The sequence below is a fragment of the Narcine bancroftii genome, chromosome 7 (genome assembly GCF_036971445.1).
Source record: "Narcine bancroftii isolate sNarBan1 chromosome 7, sNarBan1.hap1, whole genome shotgun sequence".
NCBI lineage: Eukaryota > Metazoa > Chordata > Chondrichthyes > Torpediniformes > Narcinidae > Narcine > Narcine bancroftii.
This window is the reverse complement of record NC_091475.1, coordinates 192358839-192385147: the sequence shown is the minus strand read 5'-3', so window position 1 is coordinate 192385147 and position 26309 is coordinate 192358839. Positions and strand designations below refer to the sequence as shown.

The window sequence follows — 26309 nt, the reverse complement described above, 5'->3', positions numbered from 1 at the left end:
ATATTAATCCAAACTTAGCTTGCTACACTGTGATTTACTCTGATGCACCTGGGTCTAAACCAGATACTTGGCATCTCTTCTTAGATGCAAGTTCATCAAACTCTGGGGTCAGAGTTTGCCTCCCACCTGTCTTGAAAGGTCCTGTGTATATACTGAATCTAAATGCTGTGTATTCTCTCACCCACATCACAAAGCCTTTGTTGTCAAGTTTAATGCAGTACAGTTTCATATCGCCTTTCTCACACATTCTCTCATTTCTTATCCATTTGTTCTCTGTGCATAGAAGTATGAAAGTAGTGCAAGTGATTTTACGAGTGAAGATGAAGAATTGGATACTTCAAAGAAAAAACTGAGAACCCAAGATCTTTGCAAACCTGATGTCCATAACCAACACAGATCATCTCATGCAATAGATTTGAATCAAACTAAAATGCAAAAGACTGTCAGGTAAAATAGATCTAGTAACATATTTAATGCTGGTAAGTGTCATTGTTTATGCATTTTAATGAGAATGAACAGTTTTGGATCATGTAGTATTCCTACATATTAAGCCTTGTGTTACGAGCCCAGAGGATCCCAAAACCCAGCAGCAATAGATATTCACCAAGACAAATGGTTACTTAAACAAAAGTTACTTTTAATTATCTTTAAACATGAAAACAGAATCAAACTTTAACTTATCACTATTAATTTACTTTACATAACTTAACCCTCTTCTAATTCTAAGCGCACGTGTATGTAATGTGTGTGTAAGTTCAGAAAAGTTCTTTGGTTCACAGTCCAATCTCACTTCTCATTCCTCCAAGTTCACTGGTTGCAGGCAATTCTTATACTGTGCACAGAATTCAATATGTATAAAGTTCACCAGGCTTTGGTGCTCGAAAGATAAATGGTTACCGCTTAGGAAGGTTCTTGTTGGTTTTCAGAGAGAGATGTGTTGTTCCAGGACTTCCATCAGTCACCTCAGTGTCTTGCTGACGAAACTTGCCCCATCAGGGTTTTCCAGATGATAACCTCTTTCTTTCAGGTCACCACAGAGTTCCTTTTTGTTTCGCTTGTTCCAAGCAAAACATCAGACAGCCAGTCCTCTCCTCTTTCATGAGCCTCAAGGGCTTTGACCAGGCTGTCTTCCAAAAGCTTGCCAGCTTGTCCTGTTTCAGTTTCAGCAACTGCTGCTGGCTAACACTGTCAGCCTCCTCTCTCTCCCCCTCTCTCTCTCTCACTCTCGCACACACACTGAGACTGAGAGAAAGCCTGTTCGACTCTCTCTGCTTGCAAAACCACATGTGACCCCCCTTACAACAGCAAAACACTCCTGCAGACAATAGCGGCTCCAGCCTGCTCTTTCATCTGTTGCCTTGAAAAACAATAATCCATTAATGATGCCTTTGGAGCACTCTTCAAAGCTCTACAAAAAGGTGTGAGAAGCCAGTGTTTGCATGTGATCTACTCAAACAAACCTTTGCTAATTTATCTCCCAAAAATATTTCTCTAAACTCTCACACTTGCCAAAATCATTTGATTTAAACTGCATTTTTCTCACTTTGCTAATGATCTTTCTATTGACAATAAAGCTTTTGCTACCTGCCATATTGATACACAAAGTTTCTTTCTTTTGTAACATTGATATTTAACCACTTTTTACTTGATGAATTTTGCTAGCTTTTAACCTTAGATTTTTCCATGCACTCTTTTGAAAAACGACTGGATAAATACATGAAAAAATATACCATGACAAACTATTTAGATATGTTTTTGGGAGATACATTGGGAAAGGTTTGTTAGAGTAGGTTACATACCAACACTTTAAAAGAGATCTTATTTAAAACACTGGAACTTTGCTCCATGCTAGACATATCGGGGGCCTCAGAGCTTTTGAAGAGCGCTCAAGAGACTTCACTAATGGATTGTTGATTATAAAAAGATCTTGTCGGAGCCGCAGGATAGTCTGAAGGAGAACCTGCTGTTCTAAGAGGGTCATGGGGTTTTGTAAGCAGAGAGAGTGAAGCAGGTTTCTCGCAGAGAGAGAGAGAGAGACTGAGATCAGTTCTGCAGTGTTACAGCCAGCAGACAGCAGCTGGGACTGGAAAAGGACAAGCTCGCAAGCTTGTAGAATGCCCTTGTGGTTAAGACAAGAGGAGAAGACTGGCTGTCTAATGTTTCACTTGTCTGCTTTCAATTCCATCTGTCATTCTTCAGTCCATTTTTCCACCTGATCCAGATACCTCTGCAAGCTTTGAAAAACTATTTCGCTGTCTACAATACCTCCAGTCTTAGTGTCATCTGCAAACTTGCTGATCCAATTTACCACATTATCATCCAAATCATTGTGTGTGTATAAAACACACACACACACACACACACACACACACACACACACACACACACACACACACACAGTCTCAGCACTGATCCATGAAGCACACCACTAGTCACAGGCCTTCAGTCTGAGAAGCCATCATCCACCACAACTTTCTAGCTTCTCTTGTCGAGCCATTGTAAAATCCAGCTCACTACTTCACCATAAATACCTAGCATCTGAACCTTCCTGACTAACCTTCCATGTGGGATTTTGTCAAAGGCCTTACTAAAATCCACATAGACAACCTGCACTCCTTTCCTACATCAACTTTCCTTGAAAAACTCTCGAAGATTGGTTAAACATGACCTACCATGCACAAAGCCATGTTGACTATCCCTAATCAGTCAATGGCTATCCAAATAATTGTATATCCAATCTCTTAGAGCATCTTCCAATAATTTATGTCCACGGACGCCAGGCTCACTGGCCTATAATTTGCAAGGTTACTTTTGGAGCCTACTTTAAACAATGGAACAACGTGAGCTACCCTTCTGGGACCACACCCGTGGTTAAGGATATTTTAAATATTTCTGCCAGAGTCCCTGCAATTTCTACGCTAGCCTCCCTCAAGGTCCGAGGGAATATCTTGTCAGGCCCTTATTTGATTTAAGACAGTAGGCACTTTCTCCTCTTTAATATGTAGAGGTTCTATGACCTCACTTGAGTAACCTTGTGTTTATTGTTTTCTTCATATTTCCAGAACATAACTTTCCCATGCTTCATTCTCTATTTTTAGGTTTAAGTCCTTTTCCCACTTTTGTTTGGGTTTATATTTCATCATTTTCCTTACTTCCCACAACACTGTGTCCTTTTCCTGAGTGAATACATGGTGCCTGCCACATTGACCACCGCCAGTGGGCTGATATCGCCTCAAACCGTGCATCTTGGCGCCTCACAGTTTGGCGGGCAGCAACCTCCTTTGAAGAAGACCGCAGAGCCCACCTCACTGACAAAAGGCAAAGGAGGAAAAACCCAACACCCAACCCCAACCAACCAATTTTCCCCTGCAGCCGCTGCAACCGTGTCTGCCTGTCCCGCATCGGACTTGTCAGCCACAAACGAGCCTGCATCTGACGTGGACTTTTACTCCCTCCATAAATCTTCGTCCGCGAAGCCAAGCCAAAGAAGAAGAACATGGAAAAAATACATTTAAGACCTCTTTTTTAAATTTTTTAAATTTCTCACACTGTGAACCATATCAACCTAAATATGTACAAACATTTCTCATTTTCCTCTTTTTTTCCCCTTCCCTCCTTCCCCCCCTTCCTACCCCCCTCCAAAACCAATAAATATCCAACATACACATTACAATAAAACCATAAAATGATGTCTTCACATAAGGGAAAAACAAACAAGAAGAATGTGTCATCTACTTTTACACATTAAATCAAATACTTTTGTCTTCTTATCATTTTAGGCGATGGAGGACGGAGGCAAGCTCTCTCTGTTATGTTCCATGTATGGTTCCCAAATTTGTTCAAACAACGTAACTTTATTTTGTAAATTATATGTTATTTTTTCTAATGGAATACCATGTACCATTGCTGTATTCTTAGGCTCTCTTCCATTTTCCAAGTTGACATTATACATTTTTTTTGCCACTGCTAAGGCTATCATAATGAATCTTTTTTGTGCTTTATCCAATTTGAGGCCTAATTCTTTACTTCTTATGTTACTTAAAAGAAAGATCTCTGGATTTTTTTGGTATGTTTTTTTGTAATTTTATTTAATATCTGATTTAGTTCTTCCCAAAACGTATTTACTTTTGTACATGCCCAAATTGCATGTATTGTTGTTCCCATTTCATTTTTACAGCGAAAACACCTATCTGATAATGTGAGATCCCATTCTTTTAATTTTTGAAAAGTGATATATAACCAGTATCATGCGTAACCTTGTGTTTATTGTATTCTTCATAGTTCCAGAACATAACTTTTCCCATGCTTCATTCTTTATCTTTATGTTTAAGTCCTTTTCCCACTTTTGTTTGGGTTTATAGCTTATTTCATCATTTTCTTTGCCTCGCACCTTAATGTACATATTTGTTATAAATCTTTTAATTATCATTGTATCTGTAATCACATATTCAAAGCTGCTTCCTTCTGGTAATCTCAATCTGTTTCCCAATTTATCAGCTTTCAGTTGATCGTATGCAAACATTGTACCATGCGTTATTCCATATTGTCCTTCAACTGTTCAAATGTTAATGAATTATTTCCCAAAAAAACAATTTTCTATTCTTTTGATTCCTTTTCTCTCCCATTCTCTAAAGGAAAGGTTATCTATTGGAAAAGGGATTAGTGGATTTTGCTTCAATAACCATTTTGGTATTTGGTAATTCATTTTTTTCCTTTGTACATGGATCTTCTTCCATATATTAAGTAAATGATGCAATACTGGTGAGCTTTTATATTGCACCAGCTTTTCATCCCACTTATAAAGTATATGTTCCGGTACCTTCTCCCCTATTTTATCTAGTTCTATCTTAGTCCAGTCTGGTTTTTTTCTATTTTGGTAAAAATTTGATAAGTACCTTAATTGTGTGACTCTAAAATAATTTCTGAAGTTTGGTAACCGCAAACCACCTTGGTTATATCTCTCTGTTAATTATCTAGCGCTACCATCGATTTCCCTCCTTTCCACTAGAATTTACTTATTATTTTCTTTAGTTCAACAAAGAATTTCTCTGTTAAGGTAATGGGTAATGTTTGAAATAAGTATTGTATCCTTGGGAATACATTCATTTTAACCCTCCCTATCAACGTTAGCAGTAGTTCTTTCCAATGTTTTAAGTCTTCTTGTAATTTCTTTATTAATGGCTGATGATTTAGTTTGTACAAGAGGCTTAAGTTATTGTCTAACCTGATCCCTAGGTATCGGATTGCTTGTGCTTGCCATTTAAATGGTGATTTTTAAAAAAAAGTTCTGTATAATCCACATTACTCATTGCCATCACTTCACTTTTATTTGCATTGATCTTGTACCCCGATATTTCTCCATATTCCTTCAATTTCTTATGTAATTCTTTTATTGATATCTCTGGTTCTGTTAGGTATACTATGATGTCATCTGCAAATAAACTGATTTTATACTCCTTCTCCTTTATTTTTATCCCTTTTATTTTCTATTCTTATCAGCTCTGCCAATGGTTCTATTGCTAAGGCAAACAATGAGAGGGATAATGGACATCCCTGCCTACTTAATTTGAATTGGTTCGATACATATCCATTTACTACTGCCTCTGCCAAAAATCCATTATATAATGCTTTAATCCAATTAATCTATTTTTCTGGCAGATTGAACCTGTAATACTTTAAATAAGTAATTCCACTCTACCCTGTCAAAGGCTTTTTCTGCGTCTAAGGCAAGAGCCCCCGTTGTTTTTTTATTTCCTTGAGGTCCATGAATTAGATTAATAAGTTTACAGACTTTGCTGTTCGTCTTTTCTTGATAAATCCAGTTTGATCTTGTTTTACTATTTTTGGTACACCGTTGACCAATTTGTTTGCTAATAATTTTGCTATTATCTTATAATCTGAGTAAAGTAGGGATATTGGTCTATATTGATGCTGGTGTTAATGGATCCTTCCCCATCTTTGGTATTACTGTAATTATTGCTGTCTTACACGAGTCTGACAAGTTTTTTGTTTCTCCTACCTGATTCATTACTTCCAGGAGAGGAGGAATTAATAACTCTTTAAATGTTTTATAAAATTCTATCGGAAATCCATCCTCTCCTGGTGTTTTATTGTTTGGCAGCTTTTTTATATATATCCTGTACTTCCTCTATTTCAAATGGTTTTTATCAGTTTGTTTTCCTCTTCTTGCAATTTCGGCAGTTCAATTTTAGCTAAAAACTCTTCTATTTTATCTTATTTCCCCTCATTCTCAGTTTGGTATAACGGTTCATAAAATTCCTTAAAGTTTTCATTAATCTCTGAGGGACTATATGTGATTTGTTTGTCCTTTTTCCTTGATGCCAATATAGTTGTTTTAGCTTGTTCTGTTTTAAGTTGCCAGGCCAATATTTTATGTGCTTTTTCTCCCAATTCGTAATACTTTTGCTTTGTTTTCATTATGTTTTTCTCCACCTTATATGTTTGTAATGTTTACATTTAAGACCTCTTCCATCTTCTTTGGCTCCATACAAATCCGACCACTCTGATCTTCAAGGGGACCAATTTTATCCATTACTAACCTTTTGATTTTAATATACCTGTAGAAACCCTTTGAATTTTCATTCACATTACCTGCCAACACAACCTTATCTTTTTTTAGCCTTACTGATTTCTTACTTGAAGTTTTTCTTGCTTTTTTTATACTCCTCAAGTACCTCATTTGCTCCATGTTGCTTATACCTGTTATACCCCTCTCTTTCCTTCCAAACCAGTTCCCCAATATCCCTCGAAAACCAATGTTCCCTATGGCTTCTAACCTTTTTAATCCTGTCAGGAACATACAAACTCTGTACTCTCAAAATTTCAACTTTGAAGGTCTTCCACTTAGCTCGCATATCTCTCCAATTTAGAATCTCAACCTGAGGTCCAGACCTATACTGCTCCATAATTAACTTGAAGCTAATGGCTTTATGATCACTAGACACAAAATGTTCCCCTACCCATACTTCTGTCACTTGTCCTGTCCCCTTCCCTAATAAGAGATCCAGTATTGTCCTCTCTCTAGTTTGTACCTCTATATATTGATTTAGAAAACTTTCCTGTACTCGTTTGACAAACTCCAAGCCCTTTTATAGTATGGGAGTCTCAGTCAATAGATGGAAAGTTAAAATTTCCTTCTATCACAATCTTGTGTTTCCTACAGGTGTCTGCTACCTCTTGACAGATTTGATCCTCCAATTCTCGCTGACTATTGGGCTGTCTATAATACAACCCATGACTGTGGTCATACTATTCCCATTCCTCAGCTCCACCCATATAGCCTCAGTAGACAAACCCTCTGTTTTGTCCAGCTTGAGTACAGCTGTGATATTTTCACTGATGAGCAATGCCATTTTCACCCCCCCCCACCCCTGCTCTATCGCATCTAAAGCATTGGAAGCCCAGAACATTGAGCTGCAGTCTTGCCCCTCCTGCAACCAAGTTTCACTAATGGCCACAATGTCATAATTCCATGTGCCAATCCACGCTCTAAGATCATATGCCTTTCCTACAATACTCCTTGCATTGAAATAGATGAAACATATTCAACCTGTTGACTTCTAATGGTGCATTCAATTTAAGCATCATCTTTTCCTCTCTCCATATCTCTGTCTGCTTCTATTTCTAACCTCACTAGCATGTGGCACGGGTAACAATCCTGAGATCACTACCTTGGGGGTCCTGTCCTTCAACCGAGAGCCTAACTCCCCGAAGTCTCCTTGCAAGACCTCTTCACCCTTCCTACCCTATTACTGCAGCTTGCCTCTTCTTCTCCTCTTCCTTCTTAGCCACAGGACCTGACTCCATGTCAGAGACTTGATCTCCATGGCTTGTCCCAGGTATGTCGTCACCCCACAACAGTATCCAAAATGGTATACTTGTTAGTGAGCGGGACAGCCAGGGGGATGCGCTGCACTGCCTGCCTGTTCTGTTTCCCTCTCCTGACTGACACTAATCTACCCTCCTCCTGCGTCCTAGGTGTGATAGTGTCCCTGTAACTCACCCCCTCTGCCTCCTGAATGATCTGGAATTCATCCAACTTCAGCTTCAATTTCTTAACTCGGCTTGTCAGGAGCTGCAGCTGGATGCACTTTTCGCAGATGAAGTTGTCAGGGATACTGCTGGCTTCCCTAATGACCCATGTTTTGCAAGAGGTGCATTCCCCTGCCTTGTCTACCATTTCCACTGACTATGACGAGATGAACAAAATATATGATAACTAAAAATCCTGCCCTTACCTGTACATACCTACTGAGTCATTTCAGTCCCTCAAATCGGGTGTCCCTTTCTGACCAACTCCAACTATTCCCCGCCTCTTACCTGTTTTCATCGAAACCTGTGGCTCAGCCCACTCCGACGATGACCACTCCCCCCGCACCTTCAACTGTTGAACTCGATTGCCCAATCAATCCCTGGAATATTATAGTACAATTGTAATTAATTTTGTTGAAATTAGTTATCAGTCATAGTCAGGACTTCTCTTACTAGTACTGATCAATGTTATGTCCAACATTTAAGGTATTCACTGATCCTATTGAGAATTGATCTTTGAGGGCACAGAAAACATAAAATTGTTTAGGTTTTTGAGCTGTATGTAATAAATAATTTTATTTATTTTAACCTGCAGTGACCACCAAATCCAAGAATATCCCTTACTAAGTAAAGAACAAGAGTTACCTGCTGTTAAGTTGAATGCAGAAAGACTTGCCCTACTGCAACGTATTTATTTGGCACGAGTTATAATTGAAACATTAAAGCTCCCTCCAGATAGCACTTGCACAACACCCAAAGAAAAAGGCAATGGAGGAAAGCCACCTCGACCTGTTTCGGGAAGGAAATGGTACTTTTTGAAAAATCTCAATTCGTGTGGTTTTTGCATTATGATTCTTAGATACATATCTGGCTCAATAGTGTTTAATATAATTGCAGACTTCAGTGTTTTGCCAGAATTATCATGTTAGCTCAAGCCTAATTTAGAACAGTACTTCACCATATTAGTAGGAGAGTACAGCATGGTCATAACTGAACTGTTGATAGTGGATAATTTGCTGATCAGATGGAGTGTTCTGCAGTAGATGTTATCATACTTTTCAGGTACTTATTACAGCTAGCATCGCGATGGAAGTAGAGGCTTCCTTAACACCTCTAACATAGCAACATAGAAGATAGGAGCAGGAGTAGGTCATTCGACTCTTCGAGCCTGCTCTGCCATTCAACGAGATCATGGCTGATCTTAAAGTTCAGTACCCCGTCCCTGCCTTCTCTCCGTAACCTTTAATACCCTTATACTGAAGAAATAGATCTGATTCCCTCTTAAATAGATTTAATGAGCCTGCCTCTACTGCCCTCTGTGGCAATGAATTCCACAGATTCACCACCCTCTGGGTCAAGAAATCCCTCCTCATCTCAGTCCTAAATGGTTTGCCTATTATCCTCAAACCATGGCCCCGGGTTCTGAATTTTCCCACCATTGGAAACATCCCATCTGTATCCATTCTGTCCAGTCCTGCCAGAATTTTATATGTCTCTATGAGATCCCCTCTCAATCTTAACTCCAGCGAGTCCAATCCCAATTTGCGCAATCTTTCCTCATAAGTCATTCCTGCCATTCCAGGTATCAGCCTGGTGAATCCTTGGTGGAAAGGTTAGGTAGAGGAGCCCAGGTCTTCAATCTTTGCATTCACGGAATTTAGAAGCAGGTCATTTCTGCTTTACAGAATTGTGGCAATAATATTGATGCTGAGAATGTTAGTTACTGTACTCTCTCCAGTTAAAGATGGTCATTGGTTGGCACTTTTGTGATTATGCAAGAATATCAAAATTCTTGCAGAAATGGAAGTGCCCCTTTCACTTTTTAGAGAATAAAAGAAGGGCAAGAACGGATATCAGACTGCTGGAAAATGACTGAAGAGGTGGTAATGGGACACAAAGAAGTGGTGGATGAACTGAATAGATGTGACGTACCAGAAATTTTAGAGAGTCTGGAGGCAGAAGGGTAGTTGCTACTACCTGTACTGAGGAAGGGAATGGGAAACTCAAGGAGCTAAAGGGGAATAAGTCACATGGACCAGAACCCCCCCCCAGGGTTCTGAAGGAAATAGCTGAAGAGACTATAAATGCATTAGGACTGATCTTTCAAGAATCAGGAATAGTTTCAGGTCAGTGTAAAATTGCAAATGTCACTTCACTCTTTAAAAGGGAGAGAGGCAAAAGACAGAATATTAATTTAACTTCAATTATGGGGATACTTGAAAGCATGTGATTTAAAAAAAAAAGCAAAGGTTCCTTAAGGGAGATCTTGTCTGTCAAATCTATTGGTGTTCTTTGAGGAAGTAACAAAACAGGATAGTCAATGGATGTTATTTAGTGGGTTTTCAGAAGCCCCTTGGCAACGTGTTGTATGCTGAACCATTTTGCAGCCCATCGTATTACGGGAAAGGTACTTTAGCTGACTGGTAAAAGGCAATAAGGGGTCTTTCCAGGCGGGTTGCTGGCGTCTCTTTTTCCTGAATGACGGAACTGATGGCTTTCTGGCCCTGTTTGTAGATGATATGAAGATAGGGGGAGAATTGGGCAGAGGTGAGGAAGCAGAGAGTCCATAGAGGGATATGGACAGGTCGGCAAAGAAATAGCAGATGGTGTGCAACATCAGGAAGTCTTCGAGATCCTTTCCAAGCCTTCCTTGGATATGGGACCCAAAACTGCTCACAATACTCTGTTTGGTCTGAACAATGCCATATCAAGCCTTAGCAGTTGTTTTTGTACTCTGGTTTCAAATCGAATGCTAACATTGCATTTTTCCTGGCTACTAACTCAACTTGCAAGTTAACCTTTAGAGAATTCTACCCTTGGGCTCCTGCGTCCCTTTGGACTTTCACTGAATTCTCTCCCCTTTTAGAAAATGATCTACTTCTTTATTCCTCGACCAAAGTGCATGACCATGCATTTAAAAAAATTAGAATAAAAATTTCAAAGGTGTCAGTCATTTGAATCATGACTGATATATTCTTTTCTGTCAGTCCAATTCTCCTGCCCTCTCTTCTTGATTATTGATGGAGAAATAGTCCGGGGATAGATATGAGGAGGTGTATGAAAGCTGCCATCTCGTCTCTGCTCGGTAAAGGTGTGACTGCCACACATCAAACGCACTGAGTTGAGACTGAGTGGAGAGCTCTGATTTTGGAGGGTTGAGGTTGGAGTGGGTGAGGAAAGTTAAGAATTCAGGGCTATTGATGTCACATCAGCAGTTGAAAATGAGAAGCTCAAGAGAGGTTAAAAGGCTGGAAGGAGGTGTCCAAGCAGAAGAGTGTTGGAGGCAGGAGAAAGCATGATACCTGATGGGGGTAAAGATTCCTTACAGACGCAATGAAAGAAGAGATTGGCAATGTGAAGAGCTTGGAACTCATCATGTAATGGTGATGTTTAGTGTTTCAGATAATAAATTGACTATAGGCTTTCTTAGTAAAAGCTTTCTTTTAGTAGAGGCAAAAGATCGAAAATGGTTATATTTATGGGAACAAATGTCAATGAATGATTATCGATTTCTTATTTTTGATGGCAGGAAACCAATTTGTTAGTTTTAGAAAATATATATTTTATCTGACACAAGATTTGTCATCAAGTCCATTTCTTGAATTCATTTAATTAAAATAATAGTTTTATTTCCATATTTTTATTCCAATTCAGCACTTATATTGTTGAGTGTAATTTTCCTATGACCACATCTTCAAGAAGTGGAGTTCAAGAGCCTTACCTGGGATCTGAAATTACAAGGGTAGCTTCCAGCAAAATTATAAAACAAGGTAGGATGGATGGACAAAAATCTTTCTTTCTAATTAAAAAGAAAAATCCTGAGTTCTGCATTTACTTCTGGAATTTTTTCTGGTACAGCCCCCTTTTGATGTCTAAGGACTAGTATGACAACCAGTGAAACCTCCAATCGATTCAATGTTTGATAAGTTTTTTTAAAATAAATTGGAATTACATTAGCATGTGTAAGAGATACAGACTAGTAACTGTTTTCAATGTTACAGATCAAGGTATAAAACTGAAAATAAAGCAATAGTTTTATTGCAAACATTTACAAATGATTTTTAGCTGGTTATTCTATTTTCCAAATTCAGTCATAGTATCCTAGAAATCTATAATACATAAGTTAGCCATGTGGTTCATGATGTTCATTTTGGGCAAATAAAAAACCCTAAGGTCAAATTTTACATCTTTGTTTCCAGCCTTTTTATCCTTTTGATAACTGTCTGTCAGGATGGAGGTCAGTGACGAGTGGTGTGCCTCAGAAATCGGTGTTAGGTCCCTTGTTGTTTGTCATTTACATTAATGATTTGGATGATGGAGAAGTAAATTAGTTTAGTAAATATGCAGACAAATCAAAAATAGGGGGAGTTGTGGATAGTGAAGATGGTTTTCAGGGACTGCAGAAGGATTTGGATGGCTTAGAAGAGTGGGCTGGAAGGTGGCAGATGGAGTTTAATATCGATAAATGTGAAGTGCTTCATTTTGAGAAGAATAATCAAAACAGGACATATTCAGTGAAGGGGAGGGCAATGAGGAATGCAGAGGAACAGAGTGATCTTGGAATAACGGTTCATCGTTCTTTGAAAGTGAATTTTCATGTGGATAGAGTGATAAAGAAGGCTTTTGTTATGCTGGCCTTTATAAATCAAAACATAGAATATAGGATGTTGAGACTGTTCAAGGCTTTGATGAGGCCAAATTTGGAATACTATGGTCAGTTCCGGGCCCCAAATTATAGGAAGGATATCAATAAGGTAGAGAGGATGCAGAGAAGATCTACTAAAATGTTGCCTGGATTGCAGTGTCTAGAATACAAAGAAAGATGGAGTAGACTGGAATACATTGGAGCGTAGATGGTTGAGGGGGGGATTTGATAGAGGTATATAAAATTGAGGGGGATAGATAGAGTAGATGTGAATAGGCTCTTCCCCTTGAGGGTAGGTGAGATTGGAATGAGGGGTCATAAGTTAAGGGTTCGGGAGTAAAAGTCTAGAAGTAACATGAGAGGGAGCTTCTTCACTCAGAGAGTGGTGGCTGAGTGGAATGACCTTCCAGAAGAGGTGGTTGCAGCAGGGTCAATTTTGTCATTTAAGAGAAGGTTGGATGTAAATGGATGTGAGGGGATTGGAGGGTTATGGACAGGGAGCAGGTAGGTGAGACTAGAGGAGATCACTTAAATCAGTGCGGACCAGAGGAGCCGAGATGGCCTGTTTCCATACTTTAATTGTTATACGGTTACATTACTTGATTAAGTTGAGAATATCTGCTTTCATCGTTATTTTCAATCAGTAACTTCCACATAAGAACATAATAGGAGCAGGAGTCGGCCATCAGGCCCGTCATGCCTGCTCCGCCATTCAATAAGATCATGTCAGCTCCTGATCATTGACTTGACTCCATCTACCTGCCTTTTCCCCATATCCCTTAATTCCTTTTTTATGTAAAAATCTATCTAATTTAAATAACTTTAATGAAGTAGCCTCAACTTCCCTGGGCAGAGAATTCCACAGATTCACTACTCTCTGGGAAAACAGTTTTTCCTCATCTCTGTCTTCAATCTACTCCCCTGAATCTTTAGGCTGTGTTCCCTAGTTCTGGTCTCACCCACCAGTGAGGGAAAAAAAAAATTTCTGCCTCTATCTTATCTATACCTTTCATAATTTTATATGTCTCTATAAGGTCTCCTCTCATTCTTCAGAATTCGAGTGAGCATAATCCCAGGCAATTTAGCCTCTCCTCGTAGGTCAACCCCCTCATCTCTGGGATCAATCTCCTCTGAACTGCCTCCAAGGCCAGTATATCCTTCCTCAAGTATGGAAACCAAAACTGCACGCAGTATATCAGGTGCGGCCTCACCAGTACCTTGTATAGTTGCAGCATGACCTCCCTGCTCTTGAATTCAATTCCTCTAGCGATGAAGTCCAACATCCATTTGCCTTCTTAATAACCTGCTGTACCTGCAACCCAACTTATTGTGATTCACGCACAAGCACTCGCAAGTCCTTTGTCACAGCAGCATTCTGCAGTCTTTCACCATTTAAATAATAATCTGCTCTTCTATTTTTCCTACCAAAGTGGATGACCTCGCATTTACTAGCATTTTACTCCATCTGCCAGACCTTTGCCCACTCACCTAACTTAACTATATCCTTCTTCAGCCTCTCCACATCCTCTGTACAGTTTTCTTTTCCACTCAATTTAGTATCATCCACAAACTTGGCTACACTACGCTCTGTCCCCTTATTCAGTGTAAATGGTGACAGCTGCAGGCCTAGCATCAACTCCTGCAGCACCCCACTTAGCATTGTCTGCCAATCAGAAAAACACCCATTTATCCTGACTCTGCCTTCTGTCAGTTAACCAATTCTCAATCCATGCTAATATACTTCCCCCAACTTCATACATATGTATCTTATTGATTCTTTTGTGCAGCACCTTATCAAACACCTTCTGGAAATCCAAATATAAAACATCAGCCTGTTTCCCTTTATCTACTGCACCCATTATATCCTCAAAGAACTCCAGCAAGTTTGTCAAACAAGACCGGCCCTTTCTGAATCAATGTTGAGTCTGCCTGATGGAACCCCTTCGTTCTAATGACAGCTTCAAGCATTTTCCTGACTACAGACATTAAGCTGAATAGCCGATAGTTACCCATCCTCTGCCTACATCCCTTTTTTAAAAGGGTGTGACATTTGTTGTCTTCCAATCTGCTGGGACCTGTCCAGAATCCAAAGAATTTTTGGTAAATGACTACCAGTCCATTGTCTATAACTCCCGCCATTCCCTTCAGTACCCTAGGATGCCAGGGGATTTGTCTGCCTTCAGTCCTATTAGTTTGCTCATCACTGTCTCTTTTGTAATGATTATTTTATCAAGGTCCTCACCTCCCTTCACATCCCTTACACCACTCTGACATGCTGACATAAATATCTGTTCAATGCCTCGATCATTTCCTCATTACTCAATATCATTTTCTCTTCCTCATCCTCCAAAAGTTGACTCTAGTCACCCTCTTCCATTTTATACATTTATAAAATTTTTTGCTATGCTTTGATATTTTGTGCTAATTTACCTTCAAAATCCTTCTTCCCTTTTCTTATTTCTTGTTTAGTTGTCCTTTGTGGCCTTTTAAAGTTTTCCCAATCCTTCAGTTTCCCATTGCTCTGGTGATTTTGTACACTTGATCTTTTAATTTTACACTTTCTTTTATTTCTTTAGTTAACCAAGGCTGGCTCTTTCCTCTCTTACTGCCCTTATGGGAGTATATTTTTGTTGACCACTGTGAAAATTCTCTTTGAAAGTCTTCCACTGTTCAACTTTTCTGCCAACTAGTCTGTGCTCCTAGTCCATGCTGACCAATTCCTCCCTCATCCTGTTGTAATCTCCCCTGTTCAAGCATAATACACTAATTTTAGCTTTAACTAATGCACCATCCATCTATATGAGAAATTCACTCATACTATGATCACATACTAGGGTCCCTAACTACTAGATCGTTAATTTTACCTATCTCATTCCACAATTACTATAAATCTGCATCCTCTGGTTACTAACTTCTCCACCTAAAGCTCAAATTCTTCCAAGACCTCTCAATTGCATCTTGGCTGATATTGTTCCAAAGAAAATGACACCGTCCTACCACTTTCTCCTAAACTTAGTTTGCAGCCATAGCAACATTTCCAGGAATCTTCTCTGAGCTATTGCTCTTTCAAACTTCCAGCAGTGTTTTGAATAGAACGAGATATAACTTGGAACCCTTTGACCCACAATGTTGTGTTGACCTAAATAAACTTATGCCACAGTCTCCAAGTTATGACCGGTTTCCGTTTGTGAGAACTGCTGGTAAGTTGGAAATTATCAAAAAGGAAATGTGTGAGAGAAGAAGTAGCTGTGACGGGAGAACAAGCAGACATGGGAAGGCCTGTAACTTGTCAGCCTCATTGACTAGATTATTAAGCAAGCAGAAATGCTCAGTGCTCCCAGCTTTCCTTGGTTCAACCCAGCCTTCCCCGATTGCATTTTTGGGGAGGGGGGGTTGGTATTGGGAGATAAGGCATGTGGAGATACCCCATTCCCACTTGATAAAAGATGCCTGCAGTAGCTGGCAAATCCATCCCTCTGGTCTCTCAAATGTTTGCTCATATATATTTGGGATAGCCATAAGTTGGTGGTTTGTAACCTGGGAAGAGCCTGTATTGAACTGAATTGTTCTAATAATGGAAATTACAAAACTTTTGTATCATGACCTTTTGTTATACAGTAGGGGATAAAGTGAAAATTACTGCGAGATTACCTTGAGATGAGTGGGAAAAGTGATCATGCAGAAGGTAACTGCAGATTTGGACAGAAAAGCACCAGGATGTTTTGTTTTAATAATTAATGTTTGTCTATTTTCTGCAGTTGTAAAGTTCCAGCAACGATTTGTTTTTCCTATTTGTTTTGATGACTTGATGATAAAGCATTGGTGGAATTCCAATCTTACGTTCAACATTTACTTGAAGAAAATCACACAGAAAAAGGTGAGTGCTCAATTATTTTAAGTTACTCATTATGTTAAATATTTATTTTCACCTGGTATTTCTTTGGGGGGGGGAATTGCTTATTTTGTAATTTCTCAAGTATTAAAAAAAAATACAGTATTTGATGGCTGCTGAGCTGAAGGTTCTGGTTTCCATGACTCCCATGCAGTTTTATTTTGAATATTATCAATTCCTATCATTAGTTGTTACTCGCAGTTAGTTCTGAGCTTTCCCAAAATGGAGTATCTATTTCAGAGAACCTTGGGAGGAAAATGTGTGAAAAATATTGATGTTCTCTTCCACCTGCTATTATTGTTGCCACAGAGTTCACATCTCATGTCTGTCTACAATTTAAATTAATTACTTTGGCTTCAAGGTGCTTTTTTTCAATAAAAATCATGCCTTTATTTTTTAATCCATTTAATAAAACTTGTGACAGTTTTTGGTTACTGCTCACCTGGTAGCTTTTGGCCATGCAAATTCAAAAATCAAGAAAGTTGAGAATAAATTTCCCTTGCTCTTCCAAGCTGGCCAGAAGGAGGCATCAGTTGGCAAGGCTAGAATCATTTTTTTTAACTGATATCCTCCCATTCCTTGAAAACTAAATAAATTCTTAATGATGTTCATACCTATTTACTGTATTATCAATAAGTTTAGAATATATATCACCATCTGAGCAATTCTAAACTACTTTTCCTTTTTCTTCAAAGCCAATTTTGATTGGAAAAGCTAGTTTAATACTTCGAACGATCATTCAATCAGACTTGCTAAGTATAAGCAGTGAATTGCCTGTGGAAATGATGTGTAACAATAAAGAAAACCACCAACAGATTGGTCTTTTAAAGGTAAATTGTGAAAATGTTGATGGGGAAAATTAAAGACCTGGAACAACTTGTTTGTTTTTATGGAGAGTGAATAAAATGTGTTGCAGTCTGAAATCGATCATACAAGTTCCGTTAATTAGCAACATGTAGTATCACTACTTATCCTTTTAGTAACTTAGACAAAAAATGAATGATACTTGTTATTATTGGGAAATGCATTTTAATAGATTAGAAACTCATATTAAATCAGTTAGTACAATTTCAGATAATTCATTTAATAGCTCAGTTGACAGGTAAGGGCAGGGTTTTTTTTCCCTCTAATCCTATACAGTGGGTATGGTAGCCAAATAGGGGAATGTTCCGCTTGCAGAATGTGGGTCATCAGGGAAGCTATTAGTATCCCTGATGACTTCATCTGTGAGAAGTGCATCCAGCTGCAGCTCCTGACAAACCGAGTGAAGGAATTGGACCTGGAATTGGATGAACTCTGGATCATTTGGGAGGCCGAGAAGGTGATGGACAGGAGTTATGGGGATGCTGTCATGCCTAGGAGGCAGGAGGAGGGTAGGTGGATGACAGGAGAAGGAAAGAAAGCAGGCAGACAACCCCTGTGGCTGTTCTCCTCAATAACAAGTCTATCATTTTTTATACTGTTGGGGGGAACAACCTACCAGGGACAACCCACAGCGATCAAGTTTCTGGCACGGAATCTGGTCCTGTGACTAAGAAGCGAGGAGAAGAGGTGAGCTATGGTGATAAGGAATTCCATAGTTTGGTGGACAGATAAGAGGTTCTGTAGAAGTAATCGAGAATCCCTATGGTATGTTTCCTCCTTGATGCTAGGATCCGAAATATCTCATGTTACGAGCCCAAAGGACCCCAAAACCCAGCAGAAATAGACATTCACCAAGACAAGTGGCTTTCAATCCAAAAGTTATTTTTAATCAACTTCAATCATGAAAATAGAATCAAACATTAACTTAACTCTATACTTAACTAACCCAAATTAACCCCCTTCTAATTCAAAGCGCATGTGTATGTAATGTATGTGTGTGGATTTAAGAAATCTTCTTTGGTTCACAGTTCAATCTCACTTCTCCTTCTTCCAAGTTCTCTGATTGCAGGCAATCACTATACTGTGCACAGAATTTAACTTGTATAAAGTTCACCAGGCTTGGTGCTTGAAAGGTAAATGTTTAACGCTCAGGAAGGTTCTTGTAGGGTTTGCAGAGAGATATTTGTTGCGCCAGGATTTCCACAACTGAGGTACCCTGAGGTACTCAGGGTCTCGCTGATGAAACTTGCCCCATTAGGGTTTTTCATATGGTAACCTCTTTCTTCAAGCTACCACAGAGTTCCATTCCTTCCTCTATTTCAAGAGAAACATCAGACAGATAGCACTTCCAGCCATCTACTGCTTTGGAAGTTGCTTTCATCAGTTTCAACCAGTTTTTCCTGGATTGCAGTTTTCAGTTACTTGTCAGCATCCCACACACTGATTGACTGACTGAGCTGTTAACTCAACTCTCTCTCTTCCAACTGAAACTCCAAAGAGAGCATGTGACTCATGTCTTGCAAAATCCCACCTTGCTGAGCAAAACAACAGGAGTTCTTTCTTCAGCTCCCATCTGTTAATATAAACAATCCAGAATTGACCTTTCTGTGAACACTTTGCAGAAAGGGTACTGATAGACAGCATGACTCCAGCAAGACAATGGTCAAGCATTTTTATGAAGTCCATTCAATTAACACCTACTTGTGAAAGGTGCTTACATTCTCCAGAGATCTTGCAATGTGAATTCTTCAGTCTTTCAAATAAGATCTGTTTTAAAATGTGTGTATGTTTGTGACCTACTCTAAATCTTATAAATTCTCCCCAAATATTAATATTGTTACACTCAGATCAAGTTCATGGCATTCTCAGGAGGGAGGGTAAGCAGGCCAGATGTCATGGTCCATGTAGGGACCAATGACGTGGTTAGGAAGGGTGAGGAGGTCCTCCAAGAAGAATTCAGGGAGTAGCCGCTAGGTTGACCTTCAGGGTTATGATCTCAGGATTGCTAATGAGGTTAGAAATAGGAGGATAACATAGTTTAATACATGGCTAAATACAAGGTGCAGGAAGTAGGTCTTCTGGTTTCTGGATTATTGGGCTCTCTTCCAGGGAAGGTGGGACCTGTTCCGACAGGATGGTTTGCATCTGAATGGGAGGGGGACTAATATTCTTGAGGGAAAGTTTGCTAGTGCTGTACCAGTGGGGTTTAAGATCAATTTGCAGGGGGATGGGAATTAAGAGTGAGAGCAGATAGAAGAGTGAAGGAGGTAAAGATGATGTGAAAATTGCATGCATCGTTAGAAATCAACTGGTTGAATGTGGTGGTAATGTTCTCAGGTGCATCTGTTTCAATGCAAGCACTATGGTAGGGAAGCTTAGATAAGTATGTGGAATTATGGCATTGTGGCCATTAGTGAAACTTGGTTGCAGGAGGGGCAGGACTGCAGCTCAATATTCTGGGCTTCCAATGCTTTAGATACGATAGAGCGGGGGTGGGGGGGTGAAAACGGCATTGCTCATCAGTGAAAATATCACAGCTGTACTCAGGAGGACAAAACAGTAGATAGGCTTTTTCCACTGAGGGTAGGTGAGATACAAAGCAAAGGACATGGGTTAAAGGTGTAAGGGAAAAATTTAGGAAGTACATGAGAGGGAATTTCTTCACACAGATTGTTTGGAGTGTGGAACAAGCTTCCAGTTGAAGTGGTGAATGCGGGCTCAATTTTAATATTTAAGAGAAATTTGGACAGTTACGTGGATAGGAGAGGTATGGAAGCCTATGGACTGGATGCAGGTCAGTGGGACGAGGCATAAAAATGGTTTGTCATGGACTATAAGAGCCGAAGGGGCCTGTTTCTATGTTCTAGTGCTCTATGGACAAAGGGTGTGAGTAGAGGCCAAGCAGATCAGTGATCTGCATTGAGTTAGCTGATTTCTGATTGATAGTTGTGTGCATTTTAAAGTTACTGTTTGTCCTGCTAGATTAGGAAATGAGAAATTAGCCAATATTCCAAATCCACATGCAATTTCAGCTTCTGGATTTGGTCATTAGTGAGCATCAGGATTGGCTGTGTTACCCTCCAGATGACTTTTCTTTAGTGAGAACTTTGGAAGATGAATTCTATTCCAGCTCTAAAAATGTCTCTTGATTTGAGCTGAATTTATTGCTGTCTGATTTTCCTTTGTTTTGCATTAATGTTTGGTAGGTATCCATGGCACTGGCTGTTGACAATAAAGATTTCACTCGAGCTAATGCCAGATTAGCTGTTTCTCCGAGGTCTGCTTATGCTGTTTCTAGCCCAGCATCAACATTTCAATCAGACCACAACGTTGTTGATTTATGTCCATTAAATTCACATTTGGCCAATCTTCAGCCTCCTGAATTATTGGAAAAAGGAAATATCGAAACTCGATTGAAACAAAGTCATACAAAGGATATTTCAAAAAAATACAATGCAAATCATCACCATTTGCCCTCTGTACCTGAAGCACAAAATTCAATAGGACAGTGTAATTCTTCAGTGGATGAAGAGGAAAATTTCTTACTCCACATTCTTCTGATGGTACCTGATGGAAAGAACTTTGTCATGAGAGATGGATGTGTCCAAAAGCAATGGAACATCTACCTAAAATGTAAACTTTTCAGCGCAGAGGAAGCCACAAGGTCTCCAGTGAGCTGGAACACAAATCGCCCAATTTTTAACTTTTCACTGGTAAGTTTTTAAGGGATTAAACAAACAATAATGAAGTGAGTATGTTAATATTTTAAATAATATTCTGGTTTATAATAATTATAAAGTGTACATACCCAAAAGACAAAACACGTTTGCTGTGGATGAGTAAAAATACATTCTCGTTCTTCCTGTGGTACATTTATTTAATCTAGCACTTTTAATTCAGCCATTGGATAATGCGCCTGCTGTAACTTATAGAAGTTTAATTGCATCTCCTGGAGCAACTCATTCCTGTTTTAAAAACTAAGCAACAGGACATACTGGACATGAAAATTTAACAGTCCAGCCTTTAATAGAAACTGTCTCATTATTGAAAAGCTGCATTGGATTTCCAAAACTAAATTGCTAAGCTTTTTCATTCCTTTTACTAGATAGCTCCAATCACACTGACCTCTACACTCTTAGAGAGAATGAAGAATAATATGATTATTATAGAGATATGGAATAAAGCAATTGCCTCCGGGCAAGAGAATCTACTGGGTCTTGTGAAGCTTCCACTTCATCAATTTTACTTATCTTTCAGGTAAGCAGAATTCATACAGTGAAATGATGTTTCTGTTTAAATGTTCCACCGTGATATTATTTCGGAAAAAACTTGGACCATCTCATGATGACCTAACAAACAGCCAAAATGGATTCCTGAAATGGTGATTAATTTAGCTCTAGGAATTTTGTCTTTAAATAAGCAATTTAAATATCCAAGACTGATAGCAACGACTTTTCCCCTTTGATAGGTACACGTGCTAGTTTGTTCAGAGTGTAACCTTACCTTTTTAAAAAAAAATGTATATAAATTATCCAAATTTGTTGCTTATTCAATGCAATAAACCTGATATGGTTACAAAACATCAGAGGTTTTGAATTTTTAATCAGACATAATTTCATGTATTTGTGTATATTGTTTCTACCATAAAAATACATCATGCAAGTATCCTGCAGATTGCTGTTCTGAGCCTGGATGAATTTTTTTTGCAAAAAAAAACTTGAAAATTGGTGGGGAAAGATGATCAAAACTTGCCTGGATGTGTCCATCTATCTTACCAATGTTGATGGATTGTTGTAGACCACATTCAGTTAGCACTCTTGATCCCAGGGATTAACCTTGAGCATTAAGTAGTGTACATGTTAGAACTAACACTACAGCACAGAAAACAGGCCATTCGGCCTCTTTAATCTGTGCCAAGCATTATTCCACGTCCCATTGACCTGCTCCTATTCCATAACCCTCCTGACCTCTTCCATCCATGTATCTATCCCATTTATTCTTAAAACTTAAGATTGAGCCCACATTCACAACATCAGATGGCAGCACATTCCACACTTCCACCACTCTCTGCTTTCCCCTAAACCTTTCCCCTTTCATCTTAAAACTATGGCCTCTCATATTTATCTCCCCCAAGTGGAAAAAGCCTACTCGCATCCACTCCGTCTATATCCCTCATAATCTTGTGAACCTTTATCAAATCTCCCCTCATTCTTCTTCAGTCCAAGGAATAAAGTTCTAACCTGTTTAATCTTTCCCTGTAACTCAACTCCTGAAGACCCAGCAACATCTGAGTAAATCTCTGAACTCTTTCAATCTTATTGATATCTCTCCTATAGTTAGGCAACCAGAACTGCACACAATATTCCAAATTTGGCCTCTCCAATGTCTTAAACAACTTTGACAACATCTCAACTCCGAATCTCAATATTTTGATTTATAAAGGCTAAGATACCAAAAGCTTTCTTTACAAATCTGTCCACCTGCAATGCTGCTTTCCGGGAACAATGTATCTGTTTTCCAGATCCCTTTGTTCCTCCGCAGTCCTCCGTGCCCTACCATTTACTGTGTATGTCCTAGCTTGGTTTGCCCTTCCAAATTGCAGATTTACACACAAAAAATTCAAGTTCTGGGCACCTTCCATTTGAAATGTATGTGTGATCTGCAAAAGGTAGTGGACACAGCTCAGGACATGGGCAAAACTCCCCACCATTGAGAAAATCTACATGGAACCCTGCTGTTGGAGAGCAGCAGCAATCATCAAGGATCTACACGATCCAGGACATGCTCTGATCTTGCTGCTGCCATCAGGAAAGAGGTATTGATGCCACAAGACTCACATCACCAGGTTGAAGAATAGTTGCTACCCCTCCACCATCAGTCTCCTAAACAGCAAACTCAATCAGGGATTCATTTAATGAGTCTTGCATTGCACATTATTTATTATTGAGCATTTATTCTCTGTATTGCACAGTCATTTGTTTACATTTCTCTCTTTTGTATACATATCTTGAGTACAGTTTTTTGCACAATCAAAGCATAGAATACAGGAGTTGGGAAGTGATGTTGAGACAGTTCAAGGCATTGGTGAGGTCAAATTTGGAATACTGTGTGCAGTTCTGGTCACCAAATTATAGGAAGGATTTCAACAAGATAGAGAGAGTGCAGAGAAAATTTATGAAAATGTTACCTGGGTTTCAGAATCAAGATTACAAAGAAAGATTGAGCAAATTAATTCTTTATTCCTTGGAGCGTAGAAGGTTGAGAGTGCGGGGGGGGGGGGGGGGGTTTGATAGAGATATTTTAGATTATGAGGGAGATAGATAGAGTTGATGTAGATAGGCTTTTTCCCTTTGTGTCAGATTATGTTGTGTTTATATTGTATATAGATATGTTTTTGGGAGATAAATTGGGGAGGTTTTTTAGTGTAGGTTACATACAAGCACTTCAAAATAGATCTCATTTAAAATACTTGAGCGCTGCTCAAGCCAGACAGGGTGGCTCCTGGGGGCCTTTGCAAAAACTTTGGAGAGTGCCTAAGAGACTTCACTAATGGATTGTTGTTTTGAAAAGCAACAGATGAAATAGATCTGAGGAGTACTTCGGAGCCACAGGCTGTCTGGATTGCAGCTTGCTGTTCTAGGAGGATTGTGTGGTTTTGCAAGCAAAGAGAGTCAAACAGGTTTTTTTTCTCTGAGTGAGAGAGAGAAATCTGTTCTGCAGTTTTACAGTCATCAGCAGGAGTTGAGACTGGAACAGGACAAGCTGGCAAGCTTTTGGAAAACCCAATTTTGCTGATGGGTTGTGAGTGCTTAGTTCAGCCTGGTCAAAGCCCTTGTGGTTCATACAAGAGGAGATGTCTGGCTGTATACTGTTTCACTTGAAATAAGAGAAAAAAAAAGGAACTCTATGGTGACCTGAAAGAAAGAGGTTATCATCTGGAAAACCCTGATGGAGCAAGTATCTTGGGCAAGACACTGACATGGCTGATTAAAAGAGATCAGTTTGTGTCCAGGAACAACAAATCTCTCTCTGAAAACCGGCAAGAACCTTTCTGATTGGTAACCATTTACCTTTCAAGCACCAAAGCCTGGTGAATTTTATAAATGTTAAATTCTGTGCACAGAATAAGAATTGCCTGCAACCAGTGAACTCGGAGGAATGAGAAGTGAGATTGGACTGTGAATCAAAGAACTTTTCTGAACTTAAATAAACATGTGCTTAGAATAAGAAGGGGGATAAATTACGTTAGTTAAGTTAATAGTGATAAGTTAAAGTGTGATCCTGTTTTCATGTTTAACTTTTGTTTAAGTAACCATTTGTCTTGGTGAATATCTATTGCTGCTGGGTTTTGGGGTCCTCTGAGCTCGTAACATTTTGAGGGTAGGAGAGATTGAAACATGAGGTCATGAGTTAAGCGACAAAAGTTTAGAAGTAACATGAGGGGGAACTTCTTCATCAAAGAGTGGTGGCTGCATGGAATGAGCTTCAGGGAGAAGGAAAAATTGGATAGGTATATTGATGGGAGGGTAGTGGAGGGTTTTGGGCAAGGTGCAGGTAGGTGGAACGAGAAAGTACTTGGTTTGTTGTGGACTAGAAGGGCCGAGATGACCTGTTTCTGTGCTGTAATTGTTATATATGTACTCTGACAATAAATCTGATCTTTGTCATTAGGGACCTGAAGATTTCTCATTTACTTCTCCAAGCTCAATATCCTGTAGTTGCTGTGGACAGCTACATGCCAGTGATGGACGTTTTCACAGGCAATCAAAGGGGAAGTCTTAGAGTTCTATTAGCAATGGGAGGAGCGGACCAAATTGCAGCACTTCAGAAACTAAAAAATGAAGAGGAAGTATCTGTTGCTGGTTTCCAGAGGACACCTCATTTCTTGGATACAGTACCGTCAATTCTATCAAAGGTTTGTGACTACAGTTCTGCAAAATTATGTTGTAATACAACTCGAATATGTTGGGTCATCTGACACCGGCCTTTGCAAAAAGATGTATGTAAATTGATGGCTACCTTTGAAACCTCTCATTTTATGGTGCTTAAGCTGCAATTATATCGCAGTTCCAACTATGATCCAGGAATTGGAGTTCCATTTGTATAAAACAACATCAAACTTGCTTGATGAGCTTTGTCTTGCTGACTTGTATCTCAGGAGAAGGGTAGGAGCTTCTGTTCATCTTTAGAGTTCTGATTCAGTAATGACACATCTTTATTGTTGGAAGAGGTCAGTTTTTCATCTCCTAGCATTAGATATTCTAATGCAGTAAGTGTCTGGAAAAATAGCAACAAGAAGTTCATTTTATAAATTTATCCCAAACTAGTGATACTGCAGATCTAGGTCAAATCAGATATAGTCTTGAAGTCGATGCAGAATTTTGTACAGTATTTAGAGACGTGCCACCCAAGAGCAAGAAAGTCTTGAAACTTTATAAGACACTGATTCAACTACATTTGAAGGAATATGTCCAGTTCTAGATACTGTACTTTGGAAAAGATTCTAATGTCTTAGAGAATGGTACTGAAGGAATTTACTAGAATAATTCCAGGTTAGTAGGACTTGATAAGATATATGAGTTGACTAAAAGTTATGAGGATGTTTTAGGATTAGAGCTTTGAAAAGATCCTGATTGGGTAATGTAAAATCATGAAAGAGCTCCCCAGTAAAATAATGTTTCATATTGGAAGGCGAGTTGAGAACTGGAAGACACAGAATGAAGGTAATTGGCAAAAAGTTGAGTGAACTTAATCTTATCTTCACTGAGCGATGGAGGATGAGGGGGTATAAGTTGATGAGAGGCATTAATCATGTGTCTGTCCAGTGGGTTTTTTTTCCTCAGAGCTGAAATGGGT

At 39.2% G+C, this 26309-nt stretch overlaps 1 protein-coding gene across 7 annotated transcripts in view; it reads left to right on the top strand.

Moving 5' to 3' along the window:
- The window catches only part of c2cd3 (C2 domain containing 3 centriole elongation regulator), a 187502-nt gene that overhangs the window by 51664 nt on the left and 109529 nt on the right, over window positions 1–26309 (top strand). For all 7 annotated transcript variants that reach the window (XM_069891824.1, XM_069891821.1, XM_069891820.1 and 4 more), the window contains 8 exons: window positions 284–447; window positions 8648–8860; window positions 11707–11822; window positions 16456–16574; window positions 17285–17419; window positions 20660–21166; window positions 21559–21710; window positions 25125–25368. In XM_069891824.1, coding sequence (XP_069747925.1) covers window positions 284–447; window positions 8648–8860; window positions 11707–11822; window positions 16456–16574; window positions 17285–17419; window positions 20660–21166; window positions 21559–21710; window positions 25125–25368 — 1650 coding nt within the window. The remainder of the gene's footprint in view (window positions 1–283; window positions 448–8647; window positions 8861–11706; window positions 11823–16455; window positions 16575–17284; window positions 17420–20659; window positions 21167–21558; window positions 21711–25124; window positions 25369–26309) is intronic.